Here is a 24,127-nt window from a genome sequence, read left to right as displayed (position 1 = left end):
ACAGCAACTTGGAGTTTCTGCCAGTGGCCAGTTAAGCCCTCGTCTCTTACTGCCATCTAATGGCCTAAAGATGTCACTGCACATATAAAAAAAAAGAGAAAAGGTTGGGAGGAGGGATGGGTCATCATAAAAAAAATTGTTAATTATATAAATATGTGTGTGTTCTGTTGCACAGAAAGGATGATTGTTTGATTTATTGACACACACACACACACACAAAGTGCTCGCAGATGGTTATTTGCTCTATTTTTAATATCTTGATGGCTTTATTAGATTCATATTTATATATAGAGAATGATCTCTTTTTTTGTGAGTTTTGTGAGGCGGCATGCTGATTACTTAACTAAAGAACAGTCTAAAGACTAAAGTGTCCTGTGTTCAAACCAGAATAAAAAGAATCACTTCCTGCTCGGTGATGTCGACTTGTTGACCCTTGAGCTGGAGGTCACTCCTGCAGAGGTCGACGTGAGGTCAGGCCTCAGAGTCTGTGTAATGTTTACATGCAGCCGCCCGGACACTTCACTCCTTTTGGCTCCGCTGAGGAAAACTTAATTTCTTACACATTCCTCGTGTGTTGGCCCACCTACAAAGAGCGAGCTGCAGTTACGTGTTGACAGATGGTTATTTTCAACTCAAGCGCTGGACGGACTCACTCTCACGGGCTTTGGACCTTAAATGATGTGCTTAGCGCGGTTTGTACACACATGTATGTGGGTGTGAACGTCATGTAAGCAGAACAGTATGAGGTGTACTCCCTCTCCCCTTAACTTATGTGACTAACCTTCTAAGACTTTTCATTCTAAAATCAAATACACATTTTAAACATTTAAAAAGGTTTAATATGTCAATTTAATCATCAGAGAGAGAATAACACCTGCTTTTGGAGTCGTTGATTATTTTTTGTCTTTAATGGCGATTAATGTCAGAATTAAAGAGTCACATGATCTATTGATAGTTTCAAATAAGACTGTGTGTGCTTCATAAAATGTTAATGCAACAGCATTTGCACTTTGCAGGAGTTCCACATTAGTTGCCTTCTCTGTTTCGTAACATGTTGCGTGAGACACTACACAGATTTAAAGAAAAGCTGCTGTAAAATGCTAATTTTCTACGCTGTAAAAATGCAACTAAATGGAGTTTAAAAGAGAGCCTGATAGTTAACGCAGTTAAAGGTCCAGTGTGTAATATTTAGGAGGGTTTAGTGGCAGAAATTGAAGATACTGTAAGTGTATATTTTGGACTTTGACATCATGTAGAGACACTGGCATTGTTTTGGTAGTTACTCACACTTACTCATAGGGGTCGACGGGAATTTCTGCACCGGAGCTTAAAGACAAGGGCCTTGCTTTATGGAAGCCGCCATTTTGTGCCATCACGCTTGGACAGAAGCCTAAAGGGACATGAGTTTTTTTGTGTTTTGAAGTGGAAAGAGTTGTTCCATGACAAGTTGTTAAATATAAAGAAATAAATGTGTTTTTTAATCAAGTTTTAAATTGAAAGTTGTAAAATAAGTGCAGTGGATTTAAAGAAATACTGTTAAATGATGGCCTATTTTTCTTTTATCGGACCTAGTGTAGCAACTAGTACTGCCATGACGTTTTGGAATGGCAGTACTAGCAATTGAAGAAAAATGTCTTAGTCCACATAAATTGTTTTTTTGCACTCTGCAGTCTCACCATTAGATGTCACTAATTCTTACATTTGGACCTTTAAACATTCAACTATTTCTCTAGCATTCACGCCTACTGCAGCTTTAAGTGAGCGTGTTTTTATATTCTCGTCTTTTTGCTTCCCCTACCATCCCCTCTTCAGCTGGAATTTACTGCTGATTAAACTAAAAGTGCACAGAGCCAGAATTGTGTGCTCAGCCTCCTCCTGGGTAGATAATATAATTCCAGCTCTGTGCTATGGGTCAGCGAGAGATAGAGAGAGAGAGAAGGTCAAGCGTCGACTTTATCCCCCCATCATTTTGTCAGACCTTCCAGCCTTGTTTTGTGCAAACCTCAGTTTCATCGCTGCTCTCAGGCTGATTATTGAACTTCAATACTTGAAGCTGTATTGACCGAACTTCGGGCTGGATATCGAACTTCCTCTGTATCACCTAGTATTGAAAATGTGTTGTCATTCAATATCAAATTGTGGTGCCTGAGGAGTCATTCTCATCAGCGTCAGTGAGCCAATAAACATGCAGCATACTCTTTGACCGAGATCGGAATCTAAAACCAAATATTTTCCCACAATGTGTTGTGTATTTTTATTTTTATTTTTAACCCCCAATTGAACAGAGTGTCTTAATGTGTTAATTAAAATACCAATATTTGCCCTGGTGTATCAATTCTTGTATTGCACGAGGAAAGATGACACTATAGCACCAAATTGATATGTTGACTTTTGAATTCTGACAAAAAATACTTCTTAAACCATTTCTGTTGCATTTAAAATTGTCTTAACTGATGTTCACCATCCTTGACAATGCATATTAAAGCTGACTCAGCATAAATGTCTCAACTTATTTTCTTGCCATCATATCATCTCGACATTTATGAAAGTCATAGAGAGGTTTTGTGATGTTTTGTTTTTCCCCCCACGGTATGAACGTTGCGCAAAAGATCCAACACAAACACAGCTTCCACTGTGTCGCAATCCAGTTTAACAGTGTACTCAAGGTTAACATTTGCAGCCTTATTCCAAATGTAACTTTCTGTGTCGTGTTCTTTTTAATGAAGCTGAACTGGGCTGTAAGCTGCGATGTGATCAATTTGACATGTTCATTACTGATCTGTCTCATATTTGTTCGTGCATCTAGAAGGAGGAAGACTTTGTGCCAAAAATGACGTTATTTGGAGCAACAGAAGGAAACAGTTATTGGTAAAAAAAATTTCATTAAGCAACAACTAGTGTTTGTTTGAGCATCAGGAATCCTTTTTTTTTATTGAGGTCAACACATATAAATTTACCATACACAGATTTTATTTGTTATATTTGTTATTCTTTTCAACAAAAGAGATGCGGCTTCTTTGGAGCCCAAGTCCAGAGACTGAACTTGTCAAATAGTTGAGTTTCAGCCACAAAGCACTAATGTTTTTGGGATCACGATCAGATGAGCACAGACAGTCATACTTATTTTTTACGTGACAATCTCTCCATCTACAAAAACCCTCAGCTTATGTTGATTTGTGTTTGTTTCCTTACAGTTTTAATTTTTTGGTGTCTTTGCAGTGCGGGCACTTGCTGCAGACGCAGGATTAATGATCTTATCAACAAAGTAACCTGTATGTCGAGGAGTCCCACTGTAAACACAGAGAGCTGATGAACGAGCTGTAGCCTTACATAAGCTGGACAAGGTTTATCCAAACGTGTACTCATGCCCATAACTGACCATTTCTCAGATCCTGTCGGTCGGGTGTCTGTTCCCATCTGCATCAAACCTCAGTCTATCCTCAGTGTTCTCTCTCTGTCTCTCTCTCTGCAGCTCTGTTAACTACACAAGCACAAGCCAGGGCTTCCTATCAAATGTGTGTTAGAACAATTATGGAATTAACATGTATTCAAAGCTGTGGGGCATAATCTTTGGTGATTTTATTCTGTTTGGTCTTCTAGCACTACTCAGCTCTGCTGGGTTTGGTATCATTCACATTGTTTTCCAATATTTCATTGTGCCTCCTCAACGTGGGCACGAAACTGCCGTGACGTCTTTTTACACGCGACATAAACTAGTTGTTTTCAGTGTGACTGAATCATTAGACTCAGTTAATTATTAATTAAAAAAAGAAATCGTTCAGTAATTCTGGAGCACAGACACACCAAAAAACACCAGACTCCTCTGTTCAATATTGAGATTTTAGACATTTCCTTTGCTAAATGTAGGAGATCAATGCATGTTTTCAGGATTTTTGAGTCTTTTTAACTGATCTACAGTTCGGCATTGTTCGGCTTGTATCAGACGTCGTGCTCATGACTCTTCCAGTAACGACACTCTCTGACCAATCAGTGGCTGGCAGTCTGTCGACTTCACATTTTAGTGTCCTATATTGGTACCTTGCCAGAGGAGGTACCAATAAAAACACCAGGTACCAGGTGTTAACATTGTGTTCTGACCATTTCATATATGGTATTACTCCTCAACTGCGTTATGGCACCCCCTAGAGGGAAACTGTGCTGTCAACCGGTGCTCCGAACAAAGTTATTATCGAACATGTATAAACATCGTGTTTATTGAGTGGAAGCCAACACCAGGTACTATCCCTAATGGAAAAGCAAAAAAAAACAAGTTGAGTCGATTTGAGTTGAGCCGAGCCGTGCTGTTCTGTACTGGAAAAGCATCATACCAGACCTGACTGAGCGCAGGGGCAAGACACATTGATCCCATTATGCTGCTGAATGACCATTTATTGTATTGTAGAAGTGACCTCTGAACTTTTTTGTGGGCTTTTCTTTGTGTTTTCAGTTATAATCCAAACTGCTGTCGTATTTGTAAATGTATCGCTTCTGTACAAGACTGAGCGCCAACGTCACACTGAATAATATTTTAAACCTGAGCTAGACGCCAGTGTGAGGCAGTACTGGTGTAGCAAGAACTGAATGAGGGAAGAGTCTTAATTTAAATGGACTGCACACACACTGGGACCCCGATGAGCAGGTTCATTGTCTCAGTTCTATCTAAACATGAATGGGATTTACCAAGAGGATATGATCCTGTTGTCAAGTAAACAAACACTGATCTGTGAAGACAGAAACAGCTGCATCACTGTTATGCTGTTAGTGTATTTGCTGAAAGATCCGATGATTTGCTGCGACTGTCCTTGACTCACTGTTGTTGGCCACACACACACTCGCCGAGCATGCATCCCACCCTCCTTCTGTCAGTGGGTCAAGTTCTGAGTGCATTCTCAACAAGGGTTTGGCTGGCACTCGTGCGCGTGCCAACTGCGCCTGGATATTCCCCGCCGGAGATTCACTCTCTAGCCTGACCGGATTTTATTAATGCTCTGACCCGACTCAAACTAACCATGCTTCTTTGGTGTTGCTTTCTTTTCAGAGACTGTGGAAGTTCTGGGAAGCGTAAATCAGGTAAGGGAACTGGACTTTTATATTAAATATTATATTTTATATTTTATTATAAATATGTGACAGTTGTTCTGTGCTTTGTCTGAATTATTGTGTCATACTGATAACCATGTCTTCTACTGAATATTAGAAAACTTTGAGGTGTGTGTGTGTGTTTGTTTGCGTGTGTGTTGGGCTACATCTTCTATCAGCTTAACACACCTGAAACTCTGCCTGTGGTTGCAAAACATAGTGGGTAATGATAGCGACACATTCTGGCAGAATAGAAAATTAAATATTTTGAAAACCAATTTAAAAAGTCCTTCACTTTCAATTTAATTTGTTATTTGAACATTTTATTGACTGAATAAGTAACCAAAAATTGTTATCAACACTGTGAAATTCATAAATCATGGAAATATTTGTAAGTCTTTGACCATAACTGGATTAAAACACATATCTTTTCATCAAGTAAACATCCTGAGCGACTTCAAACTACTAATTGAAAACTCTTCTCTACAGTCTGTGTTTGATTTTGTTGATAACCACTCACATAATTGACTCCAGACTGTCCATTGTGTTGCTCAGGACCTGATGAAATACACAGCACTATTATTTAGGGCTGCTACTCACAATTAGTTTCATTAATGATCAACCTAATGTCTTCTTGATCAATCCATTAGTTGTTCAGCCAATAAAATGTTTTCTTTTTCATACAGCTGAAAAATTCACAGGAAATAATTGATTAATAATCAACAGGCCACCTTTTTGTGTCTCTGTATTTTCTGTATTTTCACTGAAAGGTGGCTGTTGGATGCACATTTGTTTGTGTGTGTATACACTTGCGTTTCTTACGTCTTGAGGGCCTTTTCTTGCATAAACGCTGACCTTGTCAGGACCTTGTCAGTCTCGATGGAGACCAAAACCTGGTTCTTATGAGGCAGAACCTCATTTCTGAGGAACTAAGTTAAGTTTAGGGCTAAGATTTGAATTGTGGTCAGGATAAGGTTAGGGTTAGGGATAATGCCTATGAAGAAGTCAGCGCATTGTCCTAAGAAGAATGTGCAAACCCATGTGCTTGTGTTAGTGCTAGATGGACTGAAACACTCAGTGACTCAGCTGATTAAAGTGATACATGCGTAGGTGGCAGCAGGAAGAGTATGTGAAGGGTTTAGTGAACAGCTGTGCTAGTCTGTGTATGCATGTGCATGCAGGCAGTCTTAGAATACCCATAACTAAAGTGCACGTTAGTCCTGCAATCAGATGCAGAGCTGGCTTGTGGCCATCGTTCCTGCAGTCTACTGAGATGACGTTATGACATTCTGGAGCTAAAATGCGATGAAAGTCTCCTGTTGGTGACCTGAAAGTTCATTTTCTCTGTGCCGTCCACTGTGAGCAAACGCTGTGGCACAAAAATGGCCCCAAATGAAGTAAGACTCCAGCCTAACTTCATTATGTGTTCCATGGTATTGAGGCTTTATGTAACAGGGAATTCCAGTTATCTGTTGAAATGGAAAAAAACTGTCTTATTTCAGCTGTGTGTGTGTGTAGCCTACATTCAAGGCAGTGCAAGATATTACATTGGTCTCAATAGTTTTCATATTGGCTGCCTGGAAAGTTTGTCATATAGTTGTATATTTTTTTGCTCGCACAGTTGCAGCTGCTTGTTTAATGCCTCCACGTCAGCGACAGCAGGTGGAGTGCAGTTTGTTTTCCGGTTGCCTGTCCATCTGTCCATCCATCCCTCTATCTCTCTCTCACTATCTCTGGATGTCCAATTCCAGTGAGCAAATTTGATACAAACATTTACTTGGACTCCCAATTAAACTGCTTAGTGACTGTGACATCACAAAACACATTTTTGTTTTACCTTATGAACACAATCTCCAGGCAAACCTTTCAAATTTGGTACAAACATTCAAACAGACTCGTGGATAAACTGACTAGAATTTGGTGGTTTGGTCAAAGTCCAGGACCTCTGACCTCATAAATATATATATATAAGAGAAATAGGAACACATTTGTTCTAAACATGCACTTGGACTGAATCAAATGTTTTGCCATGTTATTCAAAGAACAAGTGTTCTTCACAAATGAACTGATTCAAATGTGTCTGTCAAAGGTGAAAGATCAGTACCCTAAACCTCTTGAAAGTCTTGAGACAAACTGTTCTTTTAGACTCAGAGATGAACTGATTTGAGTTTGGTGGCCAGAAGTGAAAGATCAGGACCATCAACCTCAGAAATATCTTGAGGGTGAAATTGCATCACATTTGCTTCCAACATTTCAATGGACTCAAGGATGATGATGTTGGTCTCCTTTTGAAAATCCTTTGGCACAAACATTCTCTTGGACTCAAATGAATTGTCAAAGATCAAGACCTTCAACCCCTGAAACACCTTGAGGGAAAGTGCATCAAATTTGGTTCAAACTTTTTCTTGGAATCAAGGATGAATTAATCGGATGATGTTGGTCCCACGACTGTTTTGAAAATCCTTTCAAATTTGGCAGAAATGAAAGAGCTAGAAGTTGGGGGTCAAATATCAGGACCTACTTCCTCAGAAACATCTTGAGAGAATTCCTTCAAATTTTTCTTGGAATCAAGGAGGAATTAATCGGATGATGTTGGTCCCACGACTGTTTTGAAAATCCTTTCAAATTTGGCAGAAATGAAAGAGCTAGAAGTTGGGGGTCAAATATCAGGACCTACTTCTTCAGAAACATCTTGAGAGAATTCCTTCAAATTTGGTACAAATGTTCACTTGAACTCACCATTCAAATTTGGTGGTCAGGGTTATTGATTCCCTTTAAAGTCAACAAGTGCATGTTTTATGAGTCTGGGAAAAATATTGTGTAAACTGAAGCTGTATTGGTCGGCCGAGACGGACAACTAAAGGGCGGTAATTCCTGCTCTGAAAGGTTTGGTTTGATATTAAATATGTTATCAGCATTGTGCTTTCCAAGATTTATGCTCACAGTCATTCATTCAATGGAATCGAGTCTACCAGTGAAAACAATAAAAGCACACTAAATGACTGGTGCTCACGATAATTTACTATTCAGTCGGCACGGAGCGCATACTGCACAGGCTCTCCATACTTGATTTCCCATCCTTCACATTGTTGCTACGCCGGACATTAGTGGTCAACAGTAGGAAGATTGATTTCTCTCTTTTACAGCAGATAAAGTGCAGTGAGTGTGCGGTGAATTTGTGCTGTAGCTGCAGCTTATGGTGACCATAATTACATGGTGCAAGTCACACATACGAGTTTACTGAGCCCCTGCTCTAAACAGGAGAATGTAGTCCTTCCCCACAAAACTACATGTGATTAGAGGGTTGAGTAGGATCTCTTACCTGGCAAACAGAATAATTCAGAGAGAGATCACTGACACGTGATCACCGCTTTTAGGTTTCGCTATTTGCTCTTTGTTTTCATGATGACAGTCATCATTGTCTGCACCCTTGTCTTTTTGTAGGACTGATTTTTCATGAGCAAAGCCAATGAAACATTTCATTTAATATGAACTGTTTAAAGCCTGCCTCACACTAGAGGACTTTTAAAAAAATGTGACCACAGACACAACAATCTTTGTAACCGGTTTTCAACGTTTTAATCCCGAGAAGGCACAGACTAGACGATCCAGTCAAGACGCAGAACCACATTTGGGATCTCACAGAAACTCGTGGGATTTAACGTGACTTCAGAATGTAAACAGACATTGAGGCGGTCTGTCAGCATCGTCAGTTAATAGCTGTTTTGTGCTGAGAAAAGTAAAAAGTAGTTGAGGATGAAGTCATGGCTGAGAAGACGGAATCAACTTGTATTGTACAAGCTACGGTTCTAAACATCCATTTCCGGTCAACCCTCCCATTGGTTCTGTTCATGCCCAAATTGCTGTCACTACAGGATAATTTGGCCTGATAATCTGATCAAATCAGACTAGAAAAGGGCCAGATCGGGACTGAAATCTGGCCAATTACCCTTTAGTGTGGTGCGGGGCTTAAATGATAGGATTTTTGAAGTGTAACTGTATGAGGTAGATGTCAGCACTGACATGGTCATGTGTTGGGATGAGCCGATTACAATAGTAAGAGCATCGGTCAAATACTGGTCAAGGACTGTAAAAATAATAAATGAATAAAAAAGCATTTTAGCCAAGTCATGTTGTTTATTTCTTTTTGAAGGGAGAGGAATATTTGTTACACAGTTGGAGAATTATGTTTTTGAAATTACTTTTAATGTCTGTAGGTGATAACTGCATCAGCACAGATGTGTTGTTGTGATGTCAGTTTGGGACACCAAACAGTCATATTGTGTAGTTATCTATCTGTTAAACAGCCTTTTCCAGATGGAAGCCACATTTTATAAAACTGCTCACACTCCTGCACCAATGTCCATAGAAAGAAAGTCATAAAAGTCATAAAATAACATATTTAAACTTACTCATGGAGGCAGCAGTAGACTTTAAAATCGCTGACTTCCTCTGTGGAGGTTTGGTGCAGGAAACAAGCGGTTTGCAAAGCGACACCAACTTAAATTTTCAGTCTGAAAATGCTGTTTAACGGCAAGATAAAGCACAAAACATATTCTTAACTTGTTGCAGAATAGATGTGGATTTTTTGTTTTGGGTGAGCCTTTCATTATGTGTCCTCACTGGCAGCCATGTTATCTGGTGAGAGCAAGTCTCTCTGGCTGGTTCTCGGTGCTAGCAGTGAAGTAAGTGCTGACTATGTGTCAGACCTCATACAGCCACACTTCAAAAACCTGAACTTTCCCTTTAATCTCATGTGTTTTTAGTAAGTCGTTGGCCCATATTTCACTCCTAATCTGTAACTCCTGCTTCAAGGGGTTGAAGCCGACTGACTCAGCATCACAGCTATGTAAGGTTCAAAGAGCAACACACTATCTTCGCTTTAACATGTAAGAGTCACTGTCAGTTAACAGTGACTCCGGCTGTCATAACCAAACTCTAAAGAAATCAGCCTTAGACAAGAAACAGTGGTGATGAAATCCTTTTTTTTTTTGGCAACGCTCATCGTCTGCTTTGCGGACGCTGAGTTTCAAGGGGCTTTAAGTATTAGTTTTAATCTGTATTCAGAAGGAAAGTGAGATGAGCAGAGGACAGGAGAGGAAAAGAAACAAAGCATTCGGGGGTGTAGTGCATGTGAAAAGCAGCTGGAGAGGAGAGGAGGTTTACGTGGCAAGTGGAAACCATTTCACTGTTGCACATGGACTCAGGGAGTGTGTTTATATGTGTAGACTTTATTTCAGCTGCAGGTTTGCGGGGGCCTGTAGGGTGTGCATGTGTGAGTGTTTACATACCATACGTGGAGGTACGTGTGTGCACACTTGTCAGGGGGGAAAAAAAGGGTTAATCTACCCCTGAGTTAATCGGAGGGTCGATGAAGAGGCTTGTGTGTTTGTGCCTGCAGGCGGATAAGATTTTAAACGGGCGTCGGAAATCATTTGGGGGCAAATGAGCATTTCCAAATTCCAACAACAACAGTTGACTGTTTCAGCAGCTTGTTTCTAAGTCAGCAGCAGTTAACTACCAAGCTTTAGCACATTCTCCCATTTCTAGACTTATTGAACCTCCCATAACCCCAAAGATTCCCTTTTTTTGGGGGGGGGGTTAAACAAGGCTTAAATCAAATATTGACTCCTATGATAGTGTAGGATATTTATAGACGACCACTTGAAGCTGCAATAGACAGGATTGCTTAAGAATTGTTGACTTTCATCCACAGGTTGTTAAATAAAATACTGTTTTGTGATCTTGGCTCTCCGTCTTGAGCTTCTTTTATCAGATGAGCATTGACAGATGCACTCATTTCATACAAGATTTTGATATGTTAGGTTTCTTTGCAGCGTAGAAAGTTGCTGCCAGGAGAAGGAGAATTGTTTACCAATTTCGAGAAGCAACATAACTTTAGCACTGGCAAGTTGTAAACCCAGGAGAATCACACAAATTCTGCAGAATGTTTTTCTGCTTGTAATTAAAAACAAACAAGATTTTACGGGAAAAAAGGAAATAGTGAATTCCTAGAACTACATTACTCACTGTTGTTGTTGACTAATTATGCTCTCTTTGTTCCTCTAGTAAATGTAATTTTTTGAATGTTTTTTTTACCACATCACTAACTTTAAATGGAAGAACTCCCATGACCCCTGAAGTTGCTTCATACAAACAAACACTGCTTCACAGCTCAGAGCAGATTTTTCCTGCCACACACTCTATAACAAACCTGATAAGATGTAGGACTGGTTTGATTTTCTCTCTGGAAACCCCTCAACTTATCCCTTACATTCAGTTCAATGGAAACTACACAGGCTAAAGGTTTCCACTAGAGTTTCTCATATTCATGTTATTTCATGTGATCGATCAATGCTTTTTATTCATCTGCAGTTATTTGTGGTAATGTTTGAAGACATGGAGCTTTGTACCAGGAAATGCAAGAGGGAAATGTGTGTGGGAGTAAACATAGATGTAAACAATTTGGATTTTTTATTCTTTCCAAATGTTTTATGAGGAAGAAGACACTTAATGCATTTCCATGACAGATTAAACCTAAAGCTGCTGTCAGCTTTGCGTCATCTGCTGTCGATTAAGTGCTTTCTCTGAATTTTGCTTTTGATAAAATATGTCTTAAATAGCTCTATATTCTGTGGAAGAAAAAACACATTTCTATAATTCTACAACACGTTATCCAGTCTGGAGAAAGAACTGTGCAAAGACACAGCCCCTCTTTGCCTGTGAGGTCAGGCTGTTTGTCGTTAAAACAAACTGTCTACACGTTCACATGAGGTGATGTAATGCTGACAGCAGCAACACTCAGGAAGTTAGCTCAAAGCTTCAAGATCATATGGCGCTTTTTCATGATACAGTTCTAGCACTGCTCCACTCGACTCGGCTCGGCTCTACTTTGCTTTTCCATTAGTGATAGTACCTGGGACCTGGTGTGCTTTTTAGTACCTGCTCTAGCAATTTCCAAGTGAGCTGAGCCGATACTAAAATGTGACGTAAACAGACTGCCGGTCACTGATTGGTCAGAGAGTGTCGCCACTGGAAGAGTCATGAGTGTGACGTCCGATACAAGAATCAAACCAAACAACGCCGAACTGTAGATCAGTTAAAAAGACTTAAAAATCCCGGAAACGGACATATCTGGTGTCTGGTGTATTTAGCCTTATTTCAGTTCAGTACCACCTATGTTGAGAGGGTACTATGGAAAAGTAATGGAAAACGACATGAAACCAAACTGAGTAGAGTCGAGTGCTAGAACTGTATGGAAAATGGAAAAGTGCAAAACAGACTGTATATAAAAATGGATGTAGCCTTCCCGTTAAAAAACTGAAGCCTATAGGAAGTGGGACAGAAGTAGCAGTTAGCAACCAGGTGGCAACTCTAACTGTCTCAGTCTCTAAGTTTCAGGCTGAAGCATGACTTTAATTTTGTAAATGATGTTCCCATAACAATCTCAGACATCGGTTTGAAAGGAAGTTTGTATCTAAGAACGTCCCGTTTCAAAAAACAACATGGCATCAGTCAAACTGAGACTCTCGAGGCTTCAGAGCAGGAGTTTGTTTTGCAACAAGGTCTACATTCATATATTTTTATATACAGTACATGTTCAAGAGGCATAATCCTGAGTTAATACCCCATGCCCTCATTAAATGTGTGAGGTGATGTGGAGAAGGGAGAGTGTATGCTAACTACAGTAACGGACCAGAAGTTAGCCAAATGATGAAATCATTGATGGCCGCTTGAATATGCATAGTAGAAAGTGTTCCATTGCGCAAGTCAACAGTAGTACAACTTTACTTGTTTAATCTTTGTCCAACAGACAGACCTCTTTGAAGAGACAGGTGGTTAGAACAGTGGTAAAAGAATTGCATTGATACATTTATTGCAACATCGGGGAAAATCTGCTAAATTAGACACTAATCAGGATTTTTGCTTGTTGCCTTCGTCTTTACCAAATATCTACAAGAGGATCCGCTGATCAAAATGAGAACATCAGCAATTTTAATATCTTTGTGAATTCTGTCTAACTGGACGTTTTGGCTCTATTTGTTTGTGGTCTGCCCCCTCTCCCACAGGGCCACATACTGATTCAATGACATGAGTACATCTGTACTGCATTGAACAGCAGTCCTGTGTCCCTCTCTAATTCAAACTCACATCTGCAGCTGATGAACCAAACAAAGGGGGTGCACCTTGCCAAATGTTACTCCTCTCGACCCAGTTCTGCTCTCATAAAGCTACCCAAGGGTTCAAAATATGGCACCAAGACGCAGAGGCCAGTGCCAGCAACGCTATCAACCAGAAAGAAAGTCAAGATCCTGAAAAAGAAAGATTCCTTAGTGTAAATGGGTAGACTACACTCCCTCGTTTCCTCCTCCTGGTGATGAATTATCCCAAAGTTCCCAACTGTCATCATCTTTGGATGGAGGTGGTGATGGCTGAGTGGGGGTGGGGGTGTGCTGGATAAAGTTGGGACGCTTGGGAGTGCGAGGGTGGGATCAGGAAGCACATGTATAAATCTGAGCAAGGAGAGATATAAACACAGGGAATGGCTAATAGAGTTATCCAAGTGCAGCCTTGAAAAAAGAAATACTTCAATATTTGGGTCAGAAATGCTTCAGATTTGTATGTGGTGCATACAGAAATAGGGTAAGGCCGACTGTAATAGCCTACTCTGTAATATAATCATTCCCAGAGACTGGATCAGGACCACAAAACGAGTCTCTGGACATATTTTGGGAGTCACCAAAATAGTTTTACTTATAAGATTTTGTATCTACAGTACATTTTATAGGGTGGCTGTAAGAATCTGGTTCTTTTAATGGTGAAGACTGATTTAAAACAAATTTGTAGTCAGTGGTACCAACAACATTCAGTCGCTGCCAGGTTTTCAGTAGCTCAAGGGGCACGTACGTATATATATATAATATCAGCGCAACGAGAATCATGAACGGCTACGTCTAAAAACTGAATTGCAGCCGCAGCTCAAGTCCAAGAGAATACAAACCAGGCACGAGTCTGTTAATTCTGGTGAAAGTGAGAAATTTGGACTCAGTTTTTACAACGTAAACTTACAATTTTTGTTCGTACAAACACACTTAAGTACCATAAAAAAGGTAGAGATTGGAACTGGTACTGAAGGAGAAGGTATCAATTGATCCAAAATAATTTTGGAAGGATTTAGAAGGAGAAAAAGAGTAAAAAAAAGAGGTCAGAGGTTTGTTGTTGCATCTCACTTAAACATTGATTTGTACAAAATGATTTATAACGCTCATTTTATTCTGCGCTCCCTTTAGGCATATCACATTTGTAATTATGTTTTATCCCATCCAAGGCTGCTTGAGCTCATTTTTCTCACACCTTCCCCTTGTACTAGCTTGTTTTTCCTGCTGTTGCAAAACATTTCATTTCCTGAACGAGGCTGAAATATAAGCGTTTGTTTTTCAGGCCTATCGACTTTGCTGACAGAGATTTTACTCACTCGCCTCGGGTCTCAGATTTACTAGTCCCTCGCAGCAGTAGTAAACTGTGTGTTTTAGAGACATCGTTTGACATAGATTAGGATTTTATGAGCTCATGACCTGTTTTTTTCCCCCTGTTTTATGTCCATCTGTGTTGAAATTATTTCGCCGTTGACTTTGTGGGTCTTGTTTTTAGCGTTAGACAATGTCCAAGTTATCGTATTTATTTGAAATTGGGTTCCTGACAGGTCATTATGTTACTGCCAGTTCAAAACGCAGCAATAAAATAAGCAGAAAAATAAATCCACGGGTGTGCTCAGCAAATGCACTCAGTACTAATAACCCATAAATTTACACGACCCAAGACATAGGTAATGTTGGGAGCTTGATTTAAATGCACTTAGATTCCCACTCCCGCAAACTCATCATGTCTGCAGTGTTTAAAATTTGTCACATCTGGTGGCTTTTAAAACATAGTGTGATGTAAAACTTTCATTAACACTGCCGTACTGTAAATAAAAGTAAAAATGCCTGGCCTAAACAGTGTGTTTCAGTCAGGCATCTACAGTCCTTGTTGGTTCCACTTTATAAGTAATGAAAGTTAATTGGTCTGTGAGTTAAAACAAGCCACTAAACCACACATTTAGTGTCAAAGGAATACCACTGTTTGCTGTTAACTGATGTAATTGCTGTCATATTATACTTTGAAGAACAGGAAGGCAAAAAAAAGCGCCTGAATTCAAAAACGTTCTTTCCAGTGTCTCTGCACCCAGCTTTGTGGTTTGACCCAACATCTTGCACAAATAATGTGAAGCTTCATGAACCACAACCTGACCACAGTGATCCAGTGTCAGACTCTTTGCCAGTCTGAGTATTTGAGATGCTAACAGTGCTGAGTTTGTCTTTATAAGTAATTATCTCCCTGACATTTCAAGTTTAGTGCCTGGACTGAAGGATGGGCTGTACGTTCTCCTGATTTATAGAAATGTTTGTCTCTCGTCTGGAAGAATGTCGCCAGGTCAGCTCTTTGGAGAAATGGCAGCGTAATCCAAGTTGTCTTAATCATTTCTTATCTAAGCCCTAAAACCTTCCATCCATCCGACTGAGTGGCTGTTATTTTCCATCCGCGGGATAAAACACATTTCCAGAAACTGTGGTTATATCACATTTTGAAAAAAAATAATGTTTTATTTAGACTTTGTGTTGGCTTTGTTTTCTTCCCTCCGGTTAAATTTTTCTGGGCATATTCATTGACTCGCATAATTATCTTTTCTACAATAACTTAGAAATCAGCCGATATGATATTCGGTAGTGGGATCCTGTCTGAAACTTGTCAAAAATAACTGGATTAGATCATGAAACTGACATTTTGGCACCATTTTTAACCATGAAACTGCACCACCTAGTGGTAAATGTGTAATTGCAAGGCACAAAAAAGCTTGGCGTCTATAACGAGGTGTAATTGAGTGTATGTGTTTTTCATACCTATATTGTGGTAATTTTTGACCGGGAGCACCAAAGGTGTAATAACTAAGTTGAATAAACCACTCAAAAATCACATTTGTTCAACTGCATAATGTTATTAGGACATAATGATGAAAAACACGATGCTTATGCTTTAGGAAAGTTGCGAAATTGGTCAGATTATACCGAACACTGGAGGTAGAGTTTGACCCACATATGGTTTTGTGGGAGTTTTGCTTTGGGGGAGGGATTTAGTTGAGATTTATGTGTTTATGTTTTTAAATAACATGCATAAAAGGAAGTTTACATGGAAAATATTTGTTTACCAATTTCGAAATGGATACAGATATGGCGGAAAATTATATGTCACGATTGTTTGTCCTGTTTGAAATGTGGGTTTCCATGGAGAAAGTTTGGGAAACAATGTCATAATCATCATTCTTTTACACTTTATCTAATAGCACTTGTGCTCAAAGATGCAAAATGACCATAAAAAACAGGCTGTTTGGATATATCTTTCTTTTATTTACATCCATCCAAGAAATCCACTGTAATCCGAGATTGTGTAAGAATAATCTGAAGTGTGTACAGACTCTACCTCGTGTTAGGAGCTTTGAGCTTGGCAGTCATCAGAAGCTCTTGCTAATGTGTGAACAGGATGTTAGTTGGGGCAATGTCTGGATTCCATGTGATGCCTGTTGGAGCTACATTAGTTGATTCATACGCTTGTGTTCAGGATTTTCCATGATTAAGGCTTATGTTGCTGTATGTGCGCCGAGGGGAGGAGAATGTTTGTGTGTGTGTGTGCCTCCTTCACGATTGAAAACATCTGTTTTCAAATGTAAGAAGTCACTCTTGTTTTTTTGTAAAGTGATTCAACCTGTGGATGGATGTGATCAATTTATGATGCGGGCGCAAACTGTAAAAAAAAAAACTAAGTCACCGCTGGTGCTTATATGGTTAACAGAGCGAAGTAGAGAAAGGAAGGTTTCCATTGGCCGCGGCCACATGCTACAGTCAGAGCTCTAGTGTTTCATGGAGACAGAGGGCCATCCCTCTGAGTGCAGCTCCAGCCCCTTCATCTGGTTCTATTTAAGGCCTCCAGTCCTGACTCTTATGATTGGTGAACACAACCCCCTACTCTTCCTCCAACTCCAGCCCCAACTTAGGAGAAGGAGGCTTTTTAGCAGATGGTTTATTTTCCAAGGGAAACCATTTCTTTCTCTCACTCTAATGTCCTGTCCTCAGCTGGCTTTAGCTCTCTTTTCTGTCACTGCTACAGCTCCTTCTTCTTACTCGTTGCTGCTCCTCTTTCCACTGTGTGAATGTGTCTGTCCTTGTCTACCGCTTCAGTCTGGGCTTTGTTGGACATAAGGAATGAGGCCCGTGCAGTGATACAGAATGGATTTTCTGCAGTTGACTGCTTGATTGTCCGTCTTTTGGAGGGGGATTCTTGTTTGTAGTTTTTCCAGTGTCTCCATTGCCCTGGATGTTGGGCTGGAGAGGGATGCAGCTCTATGGCTAGACTCTCAGGAAGATGCACTGAACCCTGTGAAAATTGTGATTGGCTGAGCTCTACAGACAAAGTGGCCTATGGCACAACGAGTGTCCAGCAGTCATTCTCGGGGACCTATGGCCGGCAGCTGGCTGACGGCATGTTTTTTCCCATCAACCCCAGGTCTGGACGCCTCGGACCCCATGCTTCTGGAACAGTACGTGGTGGTGGCCAATTACGAGAAACAAGAGCCTGCAGAAATCAGCCTTCAAGCGGGGGAGGTGGTCGATGTCATTGAGAAGAGTGAGAGTGGTGAGTAATGAAAACAAATGCACAACAAAGACTTGCTGAGCAGGGACAGACAGAGTGCATGTTCTGTGTGTCCCAGACACAAACAGACACTTCAATGATTCAGTCCACAGCTTCTTAAAGTTTATGCCCTTTCCTCTACCTCGATCCTCTCACCTCCTTTGTCCAGACCTCGCTAGCTGTGACTTATCCCCATCTGGAGGCTCGCTTTGGCCTGCAGTCAGCTCTGTTTTTTCCCCACTGTTGGTTTAGGCTGGAGGCCAGAATGTTGCCTCGAGCAAGAGGAATGTCTTCCAGACTCGTATTAATTATTCCACCTCATTTTAACGGAAAGCCGGCAGGACATGCCAGGTTTACGAATGGCAGCTGCAGAGTCCTTAGTCAGCTGTTTCTCCACTGAAAAGAGCTGCTCTAAAAATTCACTTTAAAGTATTTTTGATTCAGTTTGACAACACTGAATGTTTAATGGTAGCATCCTGATACTAAAGTGTATCTAAATGATGTTTTACAGGTAGGCTGTAATGCTTCTTATATTTACTGTAGGTGGAAGCAAATGTTTATGTATGAAGACAGAAATGATATGTAACAGTTTTAAAAGGTGCAGTGTAAGAATTAGTGACATCTAATGGTGACACTGCAGATAGTAACAAACGGAGGACTCATCCACTCACCCCTCCCATTCATGTGTCGCAGAACTACGGTGGCCCTCACATACCAGAAATGATTCATTTGTGTAGCAATCTTGTTTCAAAACGCAAGAAACAAAACAGCTTTTATTTTAAAGAGATTATACACTTATACAAATACACTTCTAGCTATTATATTTAATTTTTTGCCAGTTTCTGCCAATAAACCCACTGGGCCTTTAAATGCAATACAAATGTAGTTTTTCAGATTGTGTGACACAAAGGCACCAGTAAAGCTGCCAATACAGTTTTTCTTTATTAATATTATGAAAACCAAATCATGTGTCAACTGTCACAGACACTCAGGTCTTCGCACCTGCCTGAGTGACTTCTATTTCCGAGGTTATTTATCATATGAAGCGCAGGAGTGAGTGGAGAGGTGCAGGCCTGGATTCGGGCGCTGACATTCAGCTTTAATGGTGTGCTGAGACAGTAAAATGGTAATGGGACTCATGTGTTCTTCAGAGGGAGGATGGGGAGGAATGAGAGATGGAGGAGGAAACGGAGACCAGGAAAGGCAATTGGACCTTGGTTTCACGATGGGTGTGAGTGAAATGCCATGCCACACTGGCCTTAAGGAAGGGTTTCTGGAGAGTGGGTTCGCTTTGATGTGCCTCGTGTTCTGCCTTTGGGTTCATGTATTTGTTTTCACTCCCTGCTCTGGTAGGATTTCAGCCCAATGGGGAGCCACAGTGAGGCGGATATTCCAACACCTTGAAGTCCTTTAACCAACCAGTCTCATATGAGAGCGTTCCTCCATGAACTTGAACTGCATGGTCATGTCCTTCTAAGTAGAGCCCCCCCCCTCACTTTTGTATTTCATCTATCACAAAATGGTTGGTGTGTTTTTTGATGATCCATGAAGAATTTTTTTATTTTACGATTTCCAGGCTTCTGTGTTTTTGCTGTGGGTTAATTTCCACATTACTATTATTCTTTTTTTCATCCTCTTTCTCTGAAACTGGGTCTTGCCTTTTTTTTTGCCAGCTCACTCATTCATCTTTGGTTTAGTTGGAGTTGTCATGACTTTCTCGAAAGCCAAACAGTAGACTTTTTAAAAACACATCCCAAAAAAGATCTGACAGTTTTATTACACACTGATGGACACTTTCGCAGAGATCTAAAGTAAATACCACCGGCCCTACATCTTGCTGTGGAGACCGTTTCCAGCAGCACAGTTAGCATTTAACAAAAAATTTTAACACCTCCTGCATTGGAAGTTGGCTAACGTTACTCCAGTTGGCTGGTCGACATCACCCCGCATTCCCTTTGCCAATACTAATAAGACCAGGTGTACACTAGAATATTTCAGAGTTTATTTCATTTAGCAACCATTCCCCTAAAGAATAAGTACAAACTGGTGTTTGACAGATTGATCTGTGCATAATTGCGCTAAGTGGTGAATATGCTGAGCGATAGCTACTAAAACGTGTCTGTTAGTTTTTTTTATGGGTTGTACAGGTTATCATTTAGACTCCAGCTATAGGCTTATAATTTCCCAGCATTAGCGACTGATTGTCGACTATAGTCAAACAAAAAGCCACCTAACTTAGACAAAACATGTAGTTCACCTCATGAATGTTCAAATTACATCTCAAACAAGGAGAAAACTAGGAGAAAACCTGGGTGCAACCTGAATAAAGACACTCCCTCCCTCTTCCCAACTCCCAATAAAACATCAGCTACACACAAACCAAACAACTTCTAGAAAAACAAGCAACTGGCATTCTGACTGTGACTGACTCAAAGGAAGTCCACTGGACATCTGCGATGATCAGGCCTTATCTACTCAAACCTCCTCTGCAGGACCAATCAGCTTCCACGGATACATCTAGACACACATGGCATTGATTGTCATTCAATCAGTCAATCATGCACAACTGCAACTCATCACACACATACACACACACACATGCAAAGAGAGACAGAAAGAGAGAGAGGGACAAAAACAAGGAAAGAAAGAAGAGCCTTGGTTTCATAACAAAAACCATGTTCAATTCACCCAGCATGGATCCCCCTGCAGAGTTACTGAGAACTTTGAGTGAAAAACAGCTTTAATATTTCTATCGGATCATTTTATCAACATTCTTCACCAGCCAATTACAAGTGATACATGTGTTCAACTGCTTCGTAGCACACAAATCTAAGGTATTTACTGTAGGTATATAGACATAGGTCAAGACAACCTGCTCAAGTTCAATCTGAGCATCAGAATGAGGAAAATTAGTGATTTAAGTGACTTGGAATGATGTTGCTGGACCATATTACAAAAATAAATGTTGATCTGTTTGTATTTTCATGCACAGTCATCTCTAGAGTTCACAAAGGATGGTCAGAAAATGAGAAAAATTAGCAGTTCTCTGGATGGAAATGCTTTGTTGAGGTTGAAAGGTCGGAGGAGAATGAACAGACCGGTGTGAAATGACAGAAAGGCATCGGTTACTCAAATAACCACTTGTTAAAACCAAGGTCTCCAAAAGTAGGGATTAGCGGATACAATATTCAGGATTGCTGTAATTGGGCCGACACTGGTCAAACTCACTGGATTGGATGAAGGAAAAAGGAAAGTGCAAGAGTAAAATCTATCCATAAACCCTCTGTGTCTGTGTGCCGAGGGTAAATACATCAATACAAATGTGTTGTTACTGGCAAGTTGATGTAAAGGAGGTAAAAGATTCTGACTATTTGTAGAAATTGAAGGTTGTGGTGCTGGACACAAACCTCCTGCTAGTCCTGACACTTCAGTAGGCAACTGGTGACAGTGACAACTGACAGAAGACCTAACTGTTGATGTTGCTGTACCATCTGTGACTGATATCAGAACAGTCGTCTTTCCTGTGCTTTGGATTACATAACTGATTTATGGATTCCGTGGAGCGAGGTCAGATCTTTAAGTGAGCTCAGCTTCTTCCACTTTGACTTTTCCAGCGTTCCCTGTTGAGCCGAGGCAGATATTTTCCACTGTACCAGCTTGATGATACAGTTTGTGTTGTGTCCTTTGTTTCCATTGATACTGTAGTTTATATTGATTGCTGGTTTTGTGTGTGGTGTAATATGTGGGCAATCAGCAGACCTGAACAGAGACTCTTGATGTTCACCGTTTACTTTACTTGGTTACAATTTTTGCCAACAATGATGAATGCAAGGTTTAATCTCAAGGAGCAATATATGAAGATAGACGTTACAATTTAGTGTTGTCCCGAACTGCGCTTTGTTTTCTGATTAATAATTTTGTCCTCGCTCCCTCTGCAGTGATTTTATTTGTCTATTTTATGAGATTTTGCCGGGGGGGAAGCTGGCTCAGGAGGAGAGAGAGTATAGCAGGGAGAAACGCGGGGAGAAAATGGAAAAAGCCATTTGCTGCCAAAGTTAGTGGTTCAGAGAGGTTGGTTCATTATAATGGCTTAATGGATCCTCCAGGATGCCTCCTCGGTTTACACTATATTGAAGCAATGCTAGCCAAAGCTAAGCTAGCAGCCCTGTTGGTCAGTTCAAATGCTTGCGAGTCAGTGGTTTAGATTTTGCCCTTTAATGGGCTAATATATATAGGAAAAGAAACAACAGTGCACTCTTCCTGCAGACGCTTTTCCTACACCACAAGGGCAACGTTAGACACGCTGTGCCCAGTTCAGTGTAGAAAATCTCTCTCTGCAGACCAGTCAGAGTTTAACTTGTCTTCATTCCAAGTCTCGATCAGCTTATATGACTAAGAATGTGCCATGAACACACCAGGAATAACTCTGTTTTGGAGAGCTCACATCCATCGGTCCCCATGTCTCCCCTAAGACCCCCTGGCACCACCATGTATAGTTTCTCCAGTGCTTCACTCAGCCTATTTAAGCACAAAGAGCCAGTTATTGATCAGGACACTAATCTAATCTATATAAAACTGCCCCCTTTGTTCTTAAACAAACACTATATAATTTAAGCAAATCTGAGCCATGGAGAAGCTGGAAAGGGAACAGCGGTAACCTGCAGGTGATGTTCGACTTCCTGGCTGAAAGCCCGCGCACGCTGCTGGAGTAAAATCCTGGCAGATTAAAGCAGGTCTGGCCCTCAGCATGGCATGATGGATGTGCAGAACGTCTGCTGTACCTTCACATGGAAAAAATGTACCAGTACCATAAGGTCCTCTGCTCTCCATCTTCAGGCTGCGAGCAAGATGATCTCAGGGCTCAGTGGGAGCTCAGTGTTCAGAGGAGCAGAGGCAGCCCCCCCCAAAAACAGGCTTACTGTTAATCTCCAAAAGATCATTCTGGTGAAAGTTAAAGTTGCTTTTGCAAGGCTTGTGAAATGGGAAATTTCCAGAACCAGATAACAGTTTCAATCAGGTTATTTGTGTGAAGTTTGTGCATACTCTGAAGGTTCATTGGCATATTCTACCCATAAGTATGATTGCTAAGTATATAATCACATTTCTTATGGGTTTTATAGTCTTAAAATAAGCCCTTATATATACTTTAAGGGCCTTACTTTCCACAGGCCACCATCTTGCACCCCTGTGTTTCTACAGTATTTCACCTTTTGATACAGAAACTTACTGTGCAAAAGAAGAATGACTTAATTTCCAGTAGGCCACCGTAGTTTCCTGATGCGCTTGGAAGTCTAATCTCGCCCCAATAGCTGTCACTAATTCTGACACATTGGACCTTAAAGAGATGAAAAGCAAAAGACAACAACCTTGATAAAGCCATAAAGGGTGTATCTCTGAAGCCCTGTCTATTTTATGGCACTGAAAGCAAGGAAAGTTGAGTTGCCATAATACTCAGGGAGTTATCTTTAGTTTCTGTGCATAATTTAGTATCAGCACTTTCTTCAAATGTGGCAGCAGGATGATGTATATTGGCTGTTCCAATTTTTCCATCTCTGATATGCGGGCGGATTAAAGACGAGGTCAGCCTTCAGCTTCTACTCCTGAAATCTTTCCTGATTTGCTATGTGTCATTTCAGCACGAGCATGTTTCCCTGCGGAAAAGAGAGAGAGAGAGAGAAAAATCCTATAATCCTTGTCAATGAACTGCCAATAAAATGACTCAGAAAACTTTGCCAAGTGTTAAATGTCTCAAAGCAGACGGAGGACACATTATCCACACATAATAAGCCCAGTTCTCTGCATTCTTAAAGCTTACAATAGGAAGTGCTAATGACCACCTGAAGAAATCACCCTCGTCCTGTATTTGTAGATATGGTTCCATGGTTTCACTTCAGCAACCTTTTTATTTATTTATTTTTTCATAAATGAAAGGCTCATTCTTCTTTATTTTCTTTCACCTTTGCCACACACTGATACAGACTGAGGGAATCACTCAGTAACAGTATTTAACAGCGCACACAGAGGTAATGATAGTGCACAGAAAATAGTCTGTGGAGCCAAAAAAGGTTGCCTCTCTCAACTTTAAGAATTGACCATTGAGTCTGAGCAGCAGTTTAAGGTGTGGGCTTTCAGACACTCAAGGACTGCTGTGTCTCCAAGTCAGTGGAGCCTCGAGAGCACACAGTCTGTGGGCTATAGCTACGCTCAGACCATGAGGGGATCCTTTCAGAGGCAGGGAGGGAGTGAAGGTCATTCCTTGGGTCAACATTAGCTCTTGAAAGTCGTTTTGTACTGTTTTGCCCCAACCCCCCCGAGTGCCAGAGCG

General features: G+C 40.6%; 1 protein-coding gene across 2 annotated transcripts in view; it reads left to right on the top strand.

Annotated features, from left to right (window-relative positions):
- The window catches only part of LOC131473698 (SH3 and PX domain-containing protein 2A-like), a 63,550-nt gene that overhangs the window by 22,035 nt on the left and 17,388 nt on the right, over positions 1 to 24,127 (top strand). For both annotated transcript variants that reach the window (XM_058651163.1, XM_058651162.1), the window contains exons 6-7: positions 5,039 to 5,070; positions 17,677 to 17,805. In XM_058651163.1, the coding sequence (XP_058507146.1) occupies positions 5,039 to 5,070; positions 17,677 to 17,805 (161 nt within the window). The remainder of the gene's footprint in view (positions 1 to 5,038; positions 5,071 to 17,676; positions 17,806 to 24,127) is intronic.

The sequence above is a fragment of the Solea solea genome, chromosome 15 (genome assembly GCF_958295425.1).
Source record: "Solea solea chromosome 15, fSolSol10.1, whole genome shotgun sequence".
NCBI classification, from domain to species: domain Eukaryota; kingdom Metazoa; phylum Chordata; class Actinopteri; order Pleuronectiformes; family Soleidae; genus Solea; species Solea solea.
Note: the sequence above shows the minus strand (reverse complement) of the source record. Positions and strands in the feature narration are given on the sequence as shown.